This window comes from Zeus faber (genome assembly GCF_960531495.2).
Source record: "Zeus faber genome assembly, chromosome: 6".
NCBI classification, from domain to species: domain Eukaryota; kingdom Metazoa; phylum Chordata; class Actinopteri; order Zeiformes; family Zeidae; genus Zeus; species Zeus faber.
Window position 1 is genome coordinate 5,733,087 of NC_137201.1, and position 12,508 is coordinate 5,745,594.

The 12,508-nt window shown below is 44.4% G+C and overlaps 1 protein-coding gene across 1 annotated transcript in view; it reads left to right on the top strand.

Moving 5' to 3' along the window:
• Positions 1 to 9,742, top strand: part of mical2b (microtubule associated monooxygenase, calponin and LIM domain containing 2b) — a 33,367-nt gene extending 23,625 nt beyond the window's left edge. Inside the window, exons 13-25 of the mRNA XM_080002460.1 lie at positions 1,180 to 1,274; positions 1,630 to 1,701; positions 1,890 to 2,021; positions 2,998 to 3,159; positions 3,541 to 3,768; positions 4,037 to 4,171; positions 4,876 to 5,397; positions 5,645 to 5,746; positions 5,974 to 6,066; positions 6,753 to 6,939; positions 7,123 to 7,196; positions 7,344 to 7,425; positions 9,487 to 9,742. Of these exons, the coding sequence (XP_079858586.1) occupies positions 1,180 to 1,274; positions 1,630 to 1,701; positions 1,890 to 2,021; positions 2,998 to 3,159; positions 3,541 to 3,768; positions 4,037 to 4,171; positions 4,876 to 5,397; positions 5,645 to 5,746; positions 5,974 to 6,066; positions 6,753 to 6,939; positions 7,123 to 7,196; positions 7,344 to 7,425; positions 9,487 to 9,542 (1,940 nt within the window). The 3' untranslated portion in view covers positions 9,543 to 9,742. The remainder of the gene's footprint in view (positions 1 to 1,179; positions 1,275 to 1,629; positions 1,702 to 1,889; positions 2,022 to 2,997; positions 3,160 to 3,540; positions 3,769 to 4,036; positions 4,172 to 4,875; positions 5,398 to 5,644; positions 5,747 to 5,973; positions 6,067 to 6,752; positions 6,940 to 7,122; positions 7,197 to 7,343; positions 7,426 to 9,486) is intronic.
• Positions 9,743 to 12,508: the final 2,766 nt, after the last annotated feature.

The window sequence follows — 12,508 nt, forward strand, 5'->3', positions numbered from 1 at the left end:
CTCAGTCCGCGGTTACCTCGATTGCTGCTGAAATTTCAATCTCCCAAAACAGATTCTGGTCTGTTTAGGAGAAAATGCCTCTCTGACCTCAGTTGACCGCAGTTTAACAGAATGCCCTGAACTACGCCGCTTAAATCCAGAAACTGGTTGAATTTCAGCTTGGACGAACATTATCCTACTAAACCACTCAACGCAAGACCCCTCTGCTGTGAAGGGTAAGAAGCCTCGTGGAGGAAGTAGGAGTCGCGTTTGTCAATGTTGATGTAGTTTCTATGGCTTCCTCTAGTGGCCACTATTTTTCGTTAATTGCCCAATGTTACTGATTGCTCTTATTAGAAGAAGAATCTTTATTCGTCACATGACACACCGCACTACAACAAATGCATATGTGCCTCCGGGGGAGAGCAGCCAGGAGCAGTGGCCAGCATTCGTCGACACGCATGGGAACCTGGTACCAGGTGTCCATCGCTGGTCAGACAATGATGTTTTGCATGTTTTTGGTGGGGGTCCTTACTGATGTTAGGTGGAGGAAACCCCATGTGAGCACAGGGAGAACATACAAACTCCACACAGAAAGGCTCCTATTTGGGAGATAACTTGCCAGAGCACAGTGCCAACAGCGCCCCATTGTGAATGGAAGATATGTAAAGACCAGTCGAAATCGTCAGTCATTGCGGTTATGTTTTTATTCCATCCATAACAGCTGAAACTAGTTCTGTGTGGGCTGCTTCATCAAATTGACAGCTATTGTTCAAGACAATTCAAATGATCAATTCAGCAAGCAATAATGTGCCACTTCTACTGTAATGGGGCTCTTAGGAGATGATATAACTCTAGTCTGGACGGCTCTCAACGTTATTGGTGGATATACTTAAACATATTTGTTTCAGCTGCGATAGATTGGAGCACCTACTGATTGTCCACCAGCAGTCTTTTGCTGAGTACTGTGGGTCACGTTGTGTTTGTATTGACTGGGTGAACCAAGTGATGTGTTTGGTACTTAACTGTTATGGACACTTTTAGTAGTGTAAATGTTTGCTGCTGCAGTCAAGATCTTCAGTTTCTCTTGGCCTGTTTCTTGACTGGAGTAGCTTATTTATACCAAGGCTACTTCATTGTTGTTACATTGGTTTTCCATGAACAATATAATTTATTGTTCCTTTTTTTTTTTTTTCCCAGGTTCAGGGAAAACGGACGACAACAGCGAGGACTACTCTGCTAAACCAAATCCTAACCTGCTGAGCCAGCCGCAGCCAAGAAAGAGAATTCCAAAGGTAAAATAATTGTATTTTTCCTCTACTTTTCTTTTCTCGACTACAACAGAGCCTTCAGACTGCTCCCCTGAAGTGTTTCCATTCGAAAAGAAGGAACAAATCATGACTCAATCACTAGTTGGCTTCACTATCTTAGTCATTCATCACCTGTACAAGGTTTAGTCACTGAACCTCTGATTAGATAAGGGGAGAGCGCTCCATCACATCAATGTACCTTTTTAAGTACTGAGAGTTTTGCCAGTCAAATTGAATCATCTGATGAGTGGAAATATCTATCCCAAGTCCCAATTTAGACTAGGTTTATTAATTAGTAGTTGGGTTGATTGTCTTTAATTCAGCCGTTGCTTTGATACAGGATGACAAGAAGCTGGAAGACAGTGATTATACGAACAAGAGACGGCGGAAGGGCAATCACTACCTTGCAGAGGTTGGTTGCATAGTACATCTGGACAAATGTTGCACTTTATATCCTATATGTATTGTGCATTGTTATATGAAATAAAAGGTAAATTGAAAAATCTAGTGCTGGATTTTGAATTTTGACTGTTCTGTATCTAAATGAAGTCTTAAAAAAATAAAAATAATAAAATTCCTCTTTCCCGGCCGCGCTACCAGCTGTCCTGTCAGAGTGCGCCCCCCGCAGGCGATGAAGGGGAGCAGCGGGAGAACAAAGTCCGCTCGATGGCAACGCAGCTGCTGGCCAAGTTCGAGGAGAACTCCTCCACGACGGCGAAGCTACGCACCAAGGTGAGAGGTTGCCGTTGATGTAAAATGTCTCAGACGCCGCGGCCCTCGAACAGGCACGATACGCAAGGAAAATTGAATGAATACAATGAAGCTTAAAGAATCGACGCGTCTTGAAGTCGATACCTCTTGAAGGAGCCAAGGCTAAACCCAAACCTCTTGACCTTTTTTATGCTTTCATTTGTATACAAGCTCCTACTGGTGCATTTCAGGAGCGTGCTTATCTTGAGAAACACGATTGTGGGAATCCACGTGTTGAGGGAGACATTGTTGGTAGATATGTGGAGGTTTTCGCATGAAAGTCCTTGGATTTAGTTGCTGAGCTTATGAGGGCTTGTCCGCTCTCTCTGGCTTGTCAGATTGAAAAAGAGATCTTCAGGAGGGATTAGACTTGTTGGTTACATTGCGTTTGGCAGATGTGTTTGGCGTCATTGTTTGGAGGTTCAGGGTCGGTGTTTCTGAAGACCTCCAATTAAAAACCCTGAAGTGTGGTAATTTAGCTTTGCAGTGCAGAACAGGATATCACGGGGGAGAAATTGTGGTCCTGTCTTGACTGATCCACATTAATTTCTTCCCTGGTAGCTTTTCCCCATTGCCAACGTTGTCAATATATTGACTGACTTACATTTGTGTGTCAAATATTTCGGCTAGCCGGGAAAATGTCTCCAATAGTCTGCTTCTTTATTTCAAATCGTAGGGATTTGTTATAGTTAACTAAATGTTTTTCCAAATGGAACAAAAGACCTTTGACGGTCTCCACAATGAAATAAGACATTTCAAGACCTCTTTCTTTCATAGATATTCCTCCCACTCTATTGGCCAATTTGGATGCCATTCCTTCACTGTACAGTCCTGTTAGTATTGTTAGCCTGTTGCCCAGACAATGCTGATCTACCTATCGACATAATCCTTTCTCTCCCATCACTGCATTCTATATTCTCCTGCTGGGTCTCCTCTTCTTCCCCCTTCCTTCCATCAGTCTGATCACCATTGGGCAGATCCATCCCTTTCTCCTCCACCGTCTTCTGTCTCCAGCCCTAGTTCCTCTCCTACTCCGGAGGAGGAAGAGGGGGAAAACCCTCGCTTTGCTAAGCCCAAGGTCCTCACCCCTCCTCCATCTCCCCCGCGCCCAAAGTGGCAGGTACGCCTGGTGGTGAATGACCCCCAAGTGTAGAACTTGACACTTTTGGATGCAAATAGTTTTTCACAATTTTGTCAGGTTGCGTTCTTTTGAGAGTTTACGTGTAACTTTTTTTTTTTTTTTTTTTGGGCACTTTTTGAACTTTTTTTGTGTCAAAATGCTATCAATAGTTGCATTTACTGTAACATGCACTATGTATCCATAACAATGGAATGACCAACCTAAAATTAACTTGTTTTGTACTCATGAGCTGAGCTCAACTGAAGCTCAAGTTTCTCTTATCCTTCTCCATCTCTATGATGACCCGTACTGTTCTGTTTGCCTCCTCTTCACTTCCCCCTTTCTTCTCCTCTCCATCCTCCCCTCTCCACCATATTTCAGCCTTCTATTTACCTTCGCTTACTGGAGGATCCCAATTCTTTGGCACAGCCAGCCAGCCCTTTTTATTCCCCAAAGACCCCACCCCCCCAAGATGGGTACAGCCAATCCCCTTTTCTCTTGCGGCCTCAGAGCCCGAGGAGCCCAAGCAGGTCTCCTAGCCCCAGTGCTACTGAGGAGCACTGCCTAGAAACTCCCTCCTCTGATCAGCATGAGGAAACGCTAATACAGGTAAACTTGGTTATTGCACCTTTTTGTTCTTTAGACACATACGATGGCAACTACCACCAGACTGCATTGGTTTCTATGTATTGGCACTTTTATTAAAGTAGAATCCATAGGCTCATCTGTATTGAGTGGATTTGGGATAAGCTCCAAAAGTCCATTCAAAGCGGCAACATTTTTGGTGAGGCAACACGTTGCTTCCTTGTCTAAAACGCAGATGTAGCAACTTACGTCGTTCTGCAACTCATGTTCTGTCCCATAATGCTCCACACAGGGTAAAACCCGTTCAGTGTCCACACAAGAATTTACCCGGCGTAGCATAAAAGATAGAGCCGTCATCCTCTGCTCCATGTACTCTGGTTCCGGAAAAGCTCCTCTCCTCCATCCCTCTCCTCCACCCGAGTCTCAGGTGGTACAACCACTCCGTTCAGCTGTCGCTATACTTGCCGGTCTGTCCAAGTCTGTATCTGCCTGTCTGCCTGCATTGCCATAAATGTCCTAAATCAGACCACAATAAGTTCACACACAGATTTTTGTTATTTTTTTCCTTCATGAAACCACTGAAGCCTTGCTTGTGAATGTGTGCATGTGTTAAATAGACCCCCTTTGTGAACCATTCACCATCCAGTATTCCTTTGATTTTTGCCATGCAGAAAAAGCTCTGGCTCAAAGCCAAAAGATTGGCTTTTTATGTAAGCACTAGTTTGTCATCTTGTTGTGATGTGCGGGCCAAAGAACTCTAGGTCAGCGCTTATTATTTTGTGGAATAGAGCTTCTAAAACCGGCCAACTTGCGTGAAGTAATGGGCATTGGCAACCCATCATGTTGCTGTGTTGTGCGTCTGTTTTAAGTAAGGAAGTTTCAGCTGGCTCTGCGAAAACTGCAGACCACCACGAATCAAGGCCGTTTATTTTGATGCAGTTTGCCTCGTGTGAGAGCCCCACTCTGAATAAAACTCATAACTCAAATGAACTCTACTTTACTTCTGTCATTACCCCATAATCCTACCCTTATTCTCTCCGTCAATCAAGCCAGAGTTACTGCTCCCATTTCCTTTCCTCATCTTACTTTGCTTTCTTTTCCTTCTCGCTGTTCTTTGTCTCCTCTTTATAGACAAAGCCGCTCGTCTGTTCCTCTCAATCCTCACTTCCTCCTCCACCTCTATCTCAGAGCTCCGCTGTCCACCCGGTCCCCGACCCTCCAGCCCAGCTCTGTTTTCCCACTCTCTCCCCTGATGCTCCGGGGAGCAAGTGGCTGAAAGCTGCCGCAGAATCCCACTGCCAGAAGGCAGAGGAGAGCTGCCCTCTTGGCCATTCTTCATCACCGCCACGCAACCAGGAGACCTCTAACCTCCTTTCCGTTTGCTATGACAAGCACCGGGCGATCTGCTCTGACGCAGACTCTAGAAGTCACAGGAGATCCTCTCCCTGCACAGCAGCCCCCCCAGCTCCTCTGCCGCATGAGGATAAGTGCCGGACAATAGCTTCTCTATTCACAGACAATACCAATAAGACAAAGTGTCGGGCAAAACATGACCCTACGGGGGACGGTATTCAGGACGATTTTGAGAGTGAGCAGGAGAAGACTCACAAGATGGTTAACGGGAACAAATCCATTGAAAATGTCCCTGAGCAGGTAAAGATGTCGGGCTTAGGCATACCGCTGTCCATGATAGACAATGATAATGGATATCTGGAGGCCAAGCTTCACAGCCATTACTACACACTTGCACAAATTGAATATTTTTTAATAGTGACAAGAATTTTTTGCGTGAAATGATCTCCAAATTAATTGGCTCCAGACAAGGTGGTAGCTAAACATCTCATGAGATTTCATGGGCATCCTCACACAACATGGCAATTCACTGTGATGTCTGTTTTAGTCTAATGGGAGCAGCGCTCTCGAGAACTCAAGAAGGACCACCCGAAAGCCAGTTGCTCGCTCTGACAGCTGTCCAGCTGGAGCTGTAAAGTACAGTAAAGAGGTAGTGATCTATGGACCCCTTACCAAAAGGAGAATAATTAGAATCCCTTTTGCTTTGTTAATCTTGTAGAACCACTCTGAATCTCCTTCCTGTACCCCGCCCCCCCCCCCCCCCCCCCCCCATGTCTTCCTTACTAATTTCTTCTAAATTCCTTCTTTGTCCATTTCTTCCCCCAACATCTTGTCTCCTTTTTTTTTTTTTCTTGTCCAATTTGTATGTAATCTCAGCGCACGGTTGGGAAGGTATCATCAATAATAGATGCAAGGGCCCAAAAGCTGGCCATCCTCTATGAGACGGACCACAGGCCAAACACCACGTCGGTAAGCTGCACGTGGAGGCTTGCAGTGGAATAACTAACCCAAGGCACTTGGAAGTAAAACATAAATAATATGTGCATTCAAATGGGACTTGAGGCAATGCTTAAAAGGATCCAGTGCGGCGGTAAACACTGACACTCCCTCCACTTGTCATTTTAATAACTAACAAAACATTTTAAGAGTGTTTTCTGCACGTTGGGCATTGGTGCTGTTGGTAAGTGTGGATGTTTAAAGCACAAGGAAAAGGACAGTGTTGTTTTAACTAGCTTCCACACCTTTCTTCAAACCAAACGGAATGTCAAATCTGATGACTGGATTATCTGACAGGGCGGGCTCCTAAGGGCTGCAAGCCTTGGCTGTGTTTGAATTGATGTCTCGCGTCTCTGTGGCTTGCTTCATTCACTCCTGTGCCTAGAACTCATGTAGTCATTAGTGGTAGAGCACATTTGCGTGCCCATAACTTGAATTACGTTTTAAATTATTAAAATACTAGTTGTAGCATTGACTTTTAACTCCCGTGTTTTGTTTTTTTCCCCCAAGTTCTCCCCAAAAGCATTACTAGGTAATGCATGTCTTGTATGGTCCGACTCCTTACCTGGTCTTGCAAACTTTAAAAGTGTGGCCACTGTTCATAATATTGTTGGCTTTAAGAACGGCACTCTTCTCCCTTTCCTCTTTCCTTTCTTCAGTGTGTGGTACGTAAGGACTTCCCTCCCAGTCTGGGAGGCAGCGATACTTGCCACTTCTGCACCAAGCGCGTGTATGTGATGGAGAGGCTGAGCGCCGAGGGCCACTTCTTCCATCGCGAGTGCTTCCGCTGTGACATCTGCAGCTGTACCCTGCGCCTGGGAGGGCACGCCTTCGACTCTCACCAGGGTATGTTGATTGGTGAAACACGTGTTTGTTTCTCGGCCTGTATGTAGGTACAGTAATGACCCATGTTAAAACAGGCAGATTCTTACCAGATGCTTTGTTTGATCATTTGACGTCTGATGCATCACACGGTACTCTCCCTGGAGGATGGTCATTGTAGGATTGTGTTAATCTTGTGTACTGCAGGGAAGTTCTACTGCAAGATGCATTATGCTCAGCGCCTTTCCAGCTCTCATGTGGGCAAGTTTACGAGGAGAAAGGTAAGCAGCACTACCAGTTTCTCAATGTTCCACAGTGAGTGAATTAATGTAGACACTTTTAGCTGTCAACCTTCCTAACACTCTTTAGAAGGTTGGGTTCTAAATCTCAGAATTTAAATCTCCTACTGTACATAATTTCCTGTTCAGGATTACCAAAGCCATAGTGCGACATCATCACGGGACAACAGCGGTTACATGGCGGCCGGCGGCCTCCAGATCCAACCCCCAGGTACCCTGGTTTCCTTGCTCAGGCGAGGCCTGAGCTGGCCGAGGCGCACCTGCCGCTCCGCGTGTGTGTGGCCACGGCGGGTGATGGGGGGAGTGTGTGAGTCTGTCACAGCCGCAGGGGCCCACCTGCGGAGCCATTCGGACGATTACATGTTCATGTACGAGCTGCTGAGTCTGGGTCTGCCCCTGATCTGCGGCATGCACCAAATGCTGGGTCAGATCTACCAGGAGGCCCAGGGAGCAGCAGAAGTAGCCACAGCGGGCCTCAGGCTCATTTAGACCCAGAAGGCCAGAGAATGGAGGGTCCACCTTCACGGACCATTAGCTAAAGATTCAGGAACTTAGCATTTATTTAGCATGTTATTTCAAACTGTGGGCTTAACTCCTCCAGTTCACTGAACGAATGTTTAATATTCATTAAACATATTCATCGAGACCAAAACATGTTCCCTCCACACGCTTGTGGCTTATTTTGCTGCTCCCTTTCAAGCATGTATCTAATGCACGGGGTTTTTTTTTTTTGTTTTTTTTTTATGTGCTGGAGTCCAAAGCCTTAGCCCAGAACCAGAACAGCATGCCTGTTACGTGTTTTTATGAAGCAACCAAAAACATTGTTGCACAAGCAATTTATGTATTCCAGCTCCCAGTCTTAAGCACCCCATGCTCTCTGTGCCCATGCTGCTCTGGCATTAAAGACCACTTTTATAGCGATTTGCATTCCTCTATAGTTCCTCAGATAGTGCCCCAAGTTGACTGGCTTCGTCATCTCAAATTGGGAGCCCCGCCCCCCTTTTCACACTGCTGGCCAGATCTGCAAGTTCAAAATTTGATTCAGAGAAAGAATATTATAGATCGAGGACGTACAAATTGCCCTGAGACAGACGGCTCAGAGGTCAGCGTTTCCTTTTTTTGGATCGGCCGGCCACTTTTTCTTTTGGTAATGTTTTATTTATTTTGGTGAACAATAACCCTGTCTCTCTGAAATGGCTGCACCGCACCTCATCTGAACTAACAGAGGGACCTGTTTGCATTGCAACAAAATGATGTTCAATGAGAATGAAAAGTATTTTTGTTGAGGTTTTTTTGGCTGTACAGTAAATGTTAAGGTCATTTGTTGACGTTCTGTTAAGTCCAGGGACTGTTTTCAGTATTACATAAATTAAACTCTTGCTGTCATACGGGGATTTACTTTTGTTTTGTGTCTTTGAATTTGGCATGTACGAACCGAGTCGGCCCGAGAATGTGTTTCCACAACGAGGGGAAATATTTTCCTTTTCTTTGAATCTGTTATGACTTAGAATATATATCTTATAACTGCCATGCATGCACAGTACATGTTGAAGCTCTCGGACACAGGTGCAGCACCAAAGCATTGTCATTTTGATGGTTTGACAGATTGGTCAGAATTGTAATAAACGTCACAACGTTTTATTTATTTTGTTTTTTACTTTTGCGAATCCAGCTGCTGTATACCCACTTTTTCCCCCGCTTCCATCTTTTTCATTCTATTTCCTTTTCCATTTTCCCCTTTTTTCCTCTTTCTATTTTTTCCTCATTCACTTCATTTTGTTCAGCCTGTTTCCTCTGTTGCATCCTCTGATTGGCTGATTCCTGTCAGTGAGAGGTGGTGATTGGCCTGCTTGAGTCTAGTTTAGTGTATGTAGTTGCATTGGCTGCTGCCTCCAAAGTTCTCACCTACTTCCTCAACTACCCCCCAAAGTATGTTCCACTAACCGCATGGCACGTTTGTAGTCCATTGAACCTAACTTAGCGGTAGCGTAACGCATTGTGTGGTTGTTGGGGATGACTAGGATGTTGGGTCTTCGTGAGAGTTTATCGACTTGAACGCTACAGCCGCCATCGCCATCTAACAGTCTTGTTTCACGTTTTTTTCTAACGCCTTCCTAACACGCAAACAAACGTATTTAACATTAACAGCCACCTACGCCATCGCCTACCATCACCCCCAGTCGCCAAATTCTTCCCAGACCTCATCTGACCGTTCCATGTGTCTCCACGTGTTTGTGGTCTCTGTCTGTGGTTCCCTTCCCTTCCCTTGCAGAAGGAGGCCTGGCCAGCCCAGAGCCCCTCTCCAGATCCCTCTCATGCACCTCCTAGGTCTCCTGCCCGGGAGCTCGTCCGCCTCTCCTTCCGTTTATAGGCTTTTTTTGCTGCTTGTACCGTAGAATGTCTATATATATATATATATACCTTTTTTTACGCTACTACTTCTTAAAGGTCCCCCTGCCTACCCCTTTTTTGTTATTTGTGTTGAAAACAAAATGTCAACTTGGTTAATGATATTTATTAAGCTGTAAATCTACAAAAATAAATTTCTTTTGATTACATTAATTACTTGTTCGCTCATTTGTTATGATTTAGCCAATCTTGTGGGTTATTTCCACATAGTAATAGCTGAAGATCGAGGAAAAATTGGGTGGGAATTGTAGCTTAGAGTAACTACGGATCGCCACCCTCTAATTGGGAAATATATCAAATCCATTTTTAGCACTGTTCAGAGGCTCCATCAATGTCCCTAAAAAAACAATCCCTTTCTCTTCTGTGTGCCAAGTTAACCTAACATTCACCCAATTCAATTAATTCACAATCATTGCTTTTGTTTTCATAATAAGTCACCTATACTTTGCTACTGACTTGCACAAAACGTAACATTGCATTTAAAAAAATAGGACAACTGAAACTTCACCCCATGAGTAGATGGCCCCAAGTCTGCCAGCCAATGCAACAGACCACGTGCAAAACGCTCAACTCGACAGCAGCCACTTTCCTCAACCCAAGTGAAATGACTTAATTGCACTCGCCGAAGCCAATCGCACTGAACAGATCTTGAAGTGAATCGTGTGTTGGATTTCTCCTGTTGAACTGGGGTTTCTGTCTACGAGTTTCACCTCTGTCCGCTCTGCTGCTCATCTGGTAGCCCCCTGCTTTTCTGTAATTTACTGGGAAGGCGTCCATCCCAAACCGTTTTGCGGTGGCTGTTTAGTTCTACTTTCTTGACCAAAATCAAATGGGGGACATAAAGAAATCCACAAGGGGACAGAATCCCATAAATAATTTTTTGCCCTTTTCATTCTTCATGGCTGTGACCAAGAGGAAAACGCCTCTGGAAATATATAAAAAAAAATATTGGCTGTTATTCTGTGAGTATCAAATGAGGGTTGCATGTGTAGTATGTTTTAACTTACTTAGCCTCTCCCTTCATGTCGAATGTTTTTGTGTTTGTTTTTTTTTGTTTTTTTTGTTTTTTTTTCTCGTTTTCCCATTGACAGCAGCAGAGTAAATGAGTGGAATGGGTGCTCTGTAATATTAATACAGATGTTTACGCAGATTATTATTCCACTGTTCAAAGGGAAGAGGGAATCCACTCCTATTTGCTGTAGCTTTTCAAGTGTTGGGTTTATCTTCATTAGATGTTTTGATTGGGTGAGCACAATTACAGAAAATGTTTTATGTATATGCTATGTATATCAGTTTTATTTTACCTTCCTCGTATTATTATTATAATATAGTACAACACAGATGTTGTGATTGACTTTCTTTGAGACTGTTTGGCTATATTACTACATTCATTAGAAGCTCAAAACGCCGGTTTTCGCTTCCAGGTGGACAGGCCAGGTTGCATGCTGTTTCAGGTCGGGGCACTTCAGCCCAGAAAGGTCTTCCAGAGGTTGACCTGGAACCGGGACCAGCCGAGGAGGCAATGGACTCGTCCCGCGTGCTGACGCCAATGAGACAGGAGGCCACAGGTGCTGTAGCCCAAGTCAAGGATGGGAGCAAATGGTTTGTTTTAAATGGGGCCGGAAAGCCCTCAAATGGCCTTCCATTTTCTGGGCTTTCCCTGAATGGAGACCTGAGACCCATTCCGTATGTCTGGAACATCGAGGTGTGGTTCCCTGAACTGTTCTCCAAAAACACTGCACAGTATTTGTTTTGGCAGCTTGGAGTGAACACTCTGTCCACTCTGGCACACACACCACCACTAGCCTGTCTAGCCCATGGCTTCTAGAAGACATGTCGTTTATTTTCTGTTATAGTATAACGCCCCCTGTTGTCTAGTTGTGGATTTTACACGTGCCATGTTGTTAGATTCATCTTAGTTCCCCAAAGGCTCTATCATTACGCCTTGTTTCTGGGGGTCTCGATGTGGCTGGAAAGAATGTGAATTGTCTTAACGTGTGGGGGGAAATCAACATGTTGATTTCAAATTGAAAATATACAGGATGTGATTACATTTTGCAAGGCAGTTAAGCAAAAGGATCAATGTGTCTGATGAATTTAACCCACCCCTCCCTCTTCCCTTTCTGTGTCCCTCCAAGGCCCCCCAAACGCCAAACCCCCTCTCCCAGAGAAGAGCAGCCGCTGGAAGAGGAAGATCCGGGCGAGTAAGTACTTTTTTGATTGGACCAAGCCGATTAGATGGCTGCTGACTGTATTATCTTTATTTTTTACGTCTATACTTAGGCTGCCATCCATATCCAACACTGTGGCTGCCCCATTTTTAATCGACGTAGTGTGTGTGACCCCTTTTTAACGCAAGTAGTTTGTGCAGCACACTTGGTTTGTCAGTCACGCTCCAGGACATAATGCACTGGCGTGTTAGTGGTGGTGGGCCGTCTGGATGCTGTTCTTTGTCTGAATGTCAAATTGGGGCTTTGATAATTGTATCATCTTATTAATGACCTTGATGCCGTCAGAGTAGCGGTGGTAAGATGAGTAATGATCACTGTGTCTAATGAACAAATGTGTTTGTGCCTTTATTCATTAACTGTAACCGTTAATGCATAAAACGGCATGCATCTGTCCCATTGTTGCTTTTCAACTCTCAATCTCTATAATTTATAATACTTACTAAAATGTTAGTTGTTGTTATTATCATCAGTAATAGTGGTAGTATTTTATCTCAAAACCAGAAAGAAGAAAGGTTATGACAGACAATCAATTAGAAGTAGGTACAATTTTAGTAAAAGCAATTTCTGGGCAGTTATCAGAAGTAGCACACATTCTCAACACTAGAGGTCAGTAGAATTCTGGTTAGAATTGTTGTTCTTTCCAAAGCTGCTTTC